The 7,167-nt window shown below is 50.1% G+C and overlaps 2 protein-coding genes across 2 annotated transcripts; one reads left to right on the top strand and one right to left on the bottom strand.

Moving 5' to 3' along the window:
* Positions 1–963: 963 nt before the first annotated feature.
* On the bottom strand, positions 964–1,161 carry Pmar_PMAR021059 (hypothetical protein; the record flags this gene model as incomplete). Its single annotated transcript, XM_002784619.1, has 1 exon — positions 964–1,161. One exon carries the CDS (start codon positions 1,159–1,161, stop codon positions 964–966), a length of 198 nt encoding a protein of 65 aa, XP_002784665.1.
* Positions 1,162–2,707: 1,546 nt separating this feature from the next.
* Pmar_PMAR021060 (hypothetical protein) lies at positions 2,708–3,846 on the top strand (the record flags this gene model as incomplete). The annotated part of the gene is made up of 3 exons (XM_002784620.1): positions 2,708–2,867; positions 2,940–3,540; positions 3,579–3,846. 3 exons carry the CDS (start codon positions 2,708–2,710, stop codon positions 3,844–3,846), a joined length of 1,029 nt encoding a protein of 342 aa, XP_002784666.1.
* Between the last annotated feature and the right edge of the window lie 3,321 nt (positions 3,847–7,167).

Raw genomic sequence — 7,167 nt, forward strand, 5'->3', positions numbered from 1 at the left:
AGGGCCATTTTCAGTTGAAACTTGATGAGTTCAAGCTGAACTGTTCAGCTCAGTTGTCCATGAAAACGGTGAATCCTGAAAATGGTAAATCGGAGGAAATCCCGCGCACCCTCATAATGGTGAAGATACAAGCGTGCGCCGCAGGCGGACGGTTACTAAAGTATCGCCTGGGTCCTTTTGCGACGTATAGGATGCATCGAGCGGTTGGTCCAGCGATTAGGCTCCAGTGCTGCAAACCGATTAAAAATAAAGACTGCCTCATAAATACGTTTGCTAGGCTCATGAATACTCTAGACTCTAGAGTATAGGAGAATGTCTCATAGGCGTGGTTGGGATGTACGGGCTTACCTGAGGGCCCGCAGGAAATTTTCGCTGATTTTCGAAAATTTGTTATAGGTGTGACAACTTGAAAGTTGTCATGAAAGTATGAAAACGGAAATCGGTGAAAATCGTAAAAACCGAAAATCCTGGAGACGATCATCCCCACTTTCAAGACGAGGCGTTAAGAATGAGAGAAAATACACGAGGAAGCCAGGCAAATTGTTGTTCACTCTAGCTTACCTAGCATCATGGCGATTGAATGTATGAGCCTGTTGGCTTTGGGGATTGCTGTGAGCCGCCCATAGCATGACGTTGTTGAGGCTTCGAATTTTCTCAGGCGAGATGGTTGACCTAGATGGTCGACAAGGGCGATTAAGAGTGCGTCTCGTGTCGGCTCGCTTGCGTATCCTTTCACGAGGTCAGCAGCAACCAAACTAACTCAATTCAGTTACGCCGTGAAACAAAATTCGGGAGTTGATGATCGTGTCAGGGAAACCACGCCAGAAATGAAACCGGCTTCTTTATGATCAGTCCTGATTGCGGATGGATATCGACTCTCAGTTAATGAACGAGTCAGAAGTTCTACCGTCGGCTGACCCAAAAAGCTTGAAGATCGTGACACCGGCGAGCTGTTCACCATTTTCATTCGGTAGTCGCAGTGATATGAGTACCGTTGACCGATATTATGAACCTGTCATGGTCGCGGTCGTAGGGGATCCTCTCCCATTCAACCGCACTCAGGTGCGACTCTTCTGCGAAATCGGTGAAATTCTTGTTCTTGGTATCCAGTAACAGCGTCGTATGCTCAGAGTCAACCGTGAACGGGATGAGACCAGTCATGTTACCAGTCAACCATGGCCTCGTAATGACCCAGAAAATTCGGAGAGTCTTCGGGGCCCATACATTGAACGCCAGAATTGCAGCGAATGGATTGGTACTCGTAGTGCAGTACGAATGGTGTGGTGGAAATCCCTGGGCCATCGACAGGAATCCCAGGACGATGATGATGATGGAATGGATGGGGGACATTTGAACGGTAATAACTGATCGAGTGGCTCTCAAGAATCAGAGCGGGGATGATCTATCCGAGCGCTTCACACCCGTTAACGTCGATCTGTTCACCTACATACGCTACTCCTTGCAATATGGATGCTGGTCACACAGCTGCACGTCCATGAGACGTGAAGTTCAAAGCTAGTTAACGCGCAATCAGGCGGCGATATCTATGTCTAGCAGCTAGTCTAGCTGCTAGACATGGATATCGCTGCTAGACTCTAGCTGAATCATCTCTCCTACGGCTCTGTTCGTGATGGATCGCGTAACCAAAACGCGGTAGGTTGCCTCGCATGTCATTTGAACATGTTGGCCCAACATTAGTGGCGTCTTCTACAACTCGGAATGTTGAAGCCAGAGGTTCCGGCTTGTGCGTCCGCTCGCCTTGATCGCGTGCATTCCTCGTCACGCTTCACAGAACTGTACCATGTAACACGGTACAATATCGAACCGGCGAAGATTCGGTCAAGTTGTTAGTCATTATACATGACTCCGAGTACACTTGCTCTTCCTGGCATTCTATCTCTTCTGATCGCGTTCCATTAAGTTCAATGGCATGAACAAGAGGTGTTGAGAAGGTCAATCCGCGTGAACCAGCCGGGAGGGGATGATCAATGAGGACAGCGTCTATCTCATCTCAATCCCAACTTCGACGCTCCAATCCGCCTATAGTCGACACTGAGTCAATTCAAATGCCCTCCGTGTAGAGAGTTCTATATGAAAAGGTAAAGCCAGGCGACTGCAAGGATCTAATCTATGGTTGCAATCACTGTTTTAAAAACAGGGTTTTTCCGAGCCACGTGAGCCCGGCCTCCTCTGGACGTTCAAGCTCTATGATGGGAGAGAAGTATCCGGGTTCAATTACTCCGCTTGGCAAGCACTTGGTTCCACACAAGAGGATGTGTGATTGATTAGGTTCGGCCTGATGACAACCCCTGAGAAGACTACTTCCCCCTGATGACAACCAGCTCCTGAAAGCTGAGAAGAGCACGCGTCCCCTCAAGCCCCGAAGGGCATCATCACCAAGAGATCATAAATTATGATTCGTAATGATCTGATCATTCTCGATATATCTAGATGCATTCATCTATCCCTGCCTCGGCACAGAGATGCGCCACTTGTACTGTTGTTGGGTCTGATCTTGTATTGTGCACACGATATCTCGTGAATAGTCGACACATCTATCCATCTCTCTCTGTCCCCTTGTGCCAGTGTTACCAGCGCTGGCCCTGTTGATCGATATCCTAAGCTCTGCTTAGCTTCTATGTGATATAGTCTAGCGTTGCCTATGGCAACTTGCCATACTACTCGATAACTATCTAATCATTTCTCTATGACTGAGACAAGTGTTACTTCAAGTGGGGGTGAGGGAGGCAAGACGGACAAAGACCAGCAGCATGGTGCACCGCCCGGTATTCTTGTCTCTCAAACCTCTTCTGCCCTCTTCTCTGCTGCGTTGCGTGATGCAGCCCGTTCTACTCTTGGTAATGAAGGTGAGACACCTTCATTATCCCTGGCTGAGCTAGTTGCTCTATCTCCTGTGAAAGTTTGTGAAGAACTTTTAGGTTTCTCCATTCATTCTCCTGCCTTAGAAAATCTTTTTTTCATTGGCACTAATGGATCGAAGCTTGGTGTCAGCCTTTCTGGCTTCAGCTCTGCATGGAATCTACCTCCTCATCATGAGGCCTATTATGATGCTACGTTGTGGAATGCCATTAAGCCTAAGACCGGAACTGTCAGTCCACGTTTCACGTATGAGCGCTTTACGCGAACATTGTCTCTATCTCTGTCGGAGTGTGTTGGAAACACTGCTCCGATTCGTCTATATGCTTACTGTGGTTTCCTGCCAAGACCTATTGCCGATACCATCAAGACTGCCCTTCTCTCCAAAGTTTCTCCCGATGGAACTGCAGTGGATGGTAACTCTGATGTTCTGGTGTGGCGTCAAATTCAGAAGATCACCTTTAAGCCCAAAGATGAGATTCCAGCAGATGAACTCCGCGTCCTTTACCAACGTTATGTTGATAGTTGCCAAGGTATCCTCAACAAGGCTGATGCTCAACTCAAGGAAGTCCAAGAACTCGAGTTGCCTAATCTTAGGCATCCTCTTAACCTTCTGAAGCAATGGCATCTCTACCACAAGCTATCGAGCACGGAGATAGTCTGGTTCGTACGCTCGAGCGAGAGAGGCGCATCCAGTCTAGGTTGGCATCCCATCCATCTGGTGTGATCCTTACCTGGGCAACGAGGCGTCTTCTCTACGGTGCTCTCCTCCGTGCGACTCCTCTTTTTCATGATTCTGATATTGGTTTTGCTGAGTTTATTGATAAACTTGAGCACTCGGCACAGGGTGACCCTGATACCTTTCTTACTGCCTTATCGAAGCTGGCTAAACGTGGTGGTTACTCCTCAATTGACAAGTTTCTCAAGCTGAAGGGCCGTCAACAGCAGCGTACGGGAAGCAGCCATTGACAGATTCGCTGTCCACAACTCCCAAACGGTACCTGCGGGAAATAGTGCACAGTTCGTCCAGAAGCCGCGCATGCTTGAGGAGTCCCCCATTATGGAAGCGCCCGATGATGAGCCTTCAAGTGAAGGAGTTGGTCATGTAATGCGTTAACTGGGTTCATCAGGTCCATCGCGTCCTACTATTTGGGAAATTAAGTTCCCCAATGCTGACTTCTCGGACTCGCTCAATGATTGCGCTCCGTAATGTTGCTAGCCGTCGAGCGGTTATCGATTTCTTGTATGTTGTACCATTCAGGAGCTTGTTATAGTACTATTCCTATCCCTTTTTTGCTGCTTTCAAGGATGACCGGCAAGTTTATATCCCGTCTTGTGTCACACAAGTTGTGTGTAGTGCAGTTAATGACTAGTCGGAGGAGGCATGAGGGCTTCATGGTCGAGGCTTCAGTAAGAAGGGCGAAAGTCGATGGGCGGAGTAGTCGCATCGAACGGTTGTTGATGTAGACAGATGATCAGTCTAATGTGATCGCAGCGAACCGCTACCTCTCTCTGCACGAAGTGGATTGGAGTTCCCCATGTCAGCTCATCATCCGGCAGCCTTCTCAGAGCTATTGAACACCTCTGTTTCGGGTGAGTACTCACATCGCGCGTCGACAGTTGAAAAGTTTTCCCTAAGTCTCTTTGCGGGATAGCCGCTTTTTATCACCAGAATTATAGTCCGTAATGGATACGCCGACAAACATGTGGTTCTGTATCTGTGGTGAATCTGATCCAGCACAAATTAGAGTAGGGCAACCGAGGGGAGCTGAGGGCCGAGCCAATATCCTACTTGAATAATACGCCGTATCGGCCGGTGATGGGGTCTCGTCGTGCCCAGCCATCTTCTCGTTAGAGCACCTTTCCGCTGACGACAACTTCAGTCCCAGCTCATCTCGGCACCCCATCACTACTGACTCAACGCCCTTAGTTGTACCTCCGCCTAAGAGGAGGGTGGACTGCTCGCAGGATATCAGACGTCTTGGTAGGGCTCCCATTGGTACGCCTGCCAGACCTTCCTTGATAGGCGAATCGACCTACACTTATGCTGCATCGAATGGCCCGGAGTACAGGCGAATGTCTCGTAGGCGTGGTCGAGGCATACGAGCTTCCCTAAGGACTTTCTAGTAGGCACTAGCCGCGGTGGAGACCTTTCTGGGATGATGCATCGACATGAGGGTGCAGGTGAGACCGGGTATTGAGGCCTTATTCTGACCAATGAGAGAGGACTGCTCGCTGCTGCAACAGCGCTGCTGCAGCGCTGTCTCCGTTTACTGGGGTGATACCAAGACCTCTTTATCACCTGCAATTCATTATGGTCGTATGGCGGGCCGCCATTGGCGGCTCCGCATTGACTCTCGACGATAGCGCGTGCTCGACCGAGTCGGTGCCGTTGTTTGTCACACTTCCACATCATTGACTCACTTGCCTCCAAGCAGCTGTGGGTTAGGAACGAACTATCGTTGGCGAGTCTACACAAGTCACGGCAGCACATGATCTCATATGCTGTTTGAACTCTCGTCTCACATGACGTCTCGGGGTTTTTCGTAGTTTGAATAGAAGTTCTGCATAAGCTGAAAAATATGCGGGCCTACTCGTCCGGTCTCGCTAGGAATAACTTGTGGAACGTGCCTCACTAGGTGGAACGTGTCTTGGAATTTCTTACTCCCCTTGCATCTTGTTTTTTCTGTTTCAAGATGCTCGAGAGCTCATCAAATACGCCATAAAACTGTTTAGGGAAGAAACCATCAGCAAGACTCAGGTATTGCTGTAGTCCACGTGCTGGCCCCGTACTGTGTACCCAGGCTATGCTCGTCCAAGACTTTTGCCGAGACCCCACAAGGGCCTCTGAATGTGCTATCGTCAACGGAACCCTGGAAGAGCAGGATGAGGATGTGAGATCACGCTTCAGCTGGCCGTATCTCAGGTCTCTGCTTCGAGGAAACCGCTCCGTCTAGGATGTTTTCCTCCCTCAGGACCGAAAGCTCCACTTGCAGATGTGGGTGCACAATCTCGAGAAGGCCGAACACATGAGGACCCCGTCCTCCTTGCTTTCCTCAAAGGACTTCCAACATACCTCAACGCTTCTGAATGTGCATAATACGACCTCAGTATCGGGGTAACGGTGCTGGCCTTCGGGCGTTCCACTGTGTCGTAGGCAGAGTACTAGAGCACCATCACCATATCTGCCGAGCCCAGCAGCCAGCAGCCCTGCGAATTCAACGATATACAACCACATGGCGGCTGGAGCACTTCAACAACAGACTCTGAACTGGCATCAGCATTCTGGGTAAGTCACAACTTCTCTATGTGGACTGGTGGTTAGTGTTGTTTGTCATTCAGCAACCCGTCGGGAGTACCACAGCTCCTCTATGGCCCTCCAATGCATCATCAGCAGCTTTATCAAGTGAGTGGTCCAGCTCAGTGAATTCCTGGTCAGTGCTGCTCAGGTTGGTAACTGCGCCTCCCCAGGCCCAAGCAGTCCACAATTCATTTCCTACTGTCCACCTGGTCAGCATTCTGATGGTGGGAACTGAGTGATAGTGGCGGAGTGGAGCCCATTGCAGGTGGCGCGGGAGGATCATTATCATCCCCTAACCCAACGTCGTCCCATGGCCAGCCACAGGTGAGCGACAGTGGTTCAATAGAAGAACAACCTAAACAGCCTAGGGCCCGCCGGAGCTGCGGAGACCACAACCAAGCAGGTTGCAGCAGCGAGATATGGAGGAGGCAGAAGATGTGTAAGACGTTCATCCTGAGTCAGAATAATTCTGGCATTGGCTCAGCGTTGAGCCATTGGGAAGTCGCTTCAATAAAAGTTGCAGCGTTGTGTCTTCCTTCAGTCCTCTGGAGTTGATGCCAACAGGAACACCACCACTACCTAGCAGTCGTTCACCCAGTCCGACTCTGCCGTCCCCAGTACCAGAGATACCACATTTCCTATCGCACAGTGGACGGTCGGCGATGGAGATGGGGTTGCTTGCATCGTCACCGCCGTTCGCTTCACCTTCGGCACCAGCGGTATTCGCTGTGTCTGGCGTATCCTCGCCTAGTCACACCAGTACCCGACTCGACCGGTGAGCATATGGCCGGCAATCATGTTGGCTCTCAGTTCGAGGAGCAGCTAGCCATGATCGAGCCAATCTTTGAAGACATGTGAAAACGGTTGCTCGGACCAACTTGGTCACCGTGGTTTTGTGTTGAGTACTAACCTTACTAGGACTACGCAGCACCTCTGGTCTGAGACCAGCGGTCCCATCGTATCTCCAAGTTGGAGCAAAAGACAGAGGG

This window comes from Perkinsus marinus (assembly GCF_000006405.1).
Source record: "Perkinsus marinus ATCC 50983 genomic scaffold scf_1104296934700, whole genome shotgun sequence".
Lineage (NCBI taxonomy): Eukaryota > Perkinsozoa > Perkinsida > Perkinsidae > Perkinsus > Perkinsus marinus.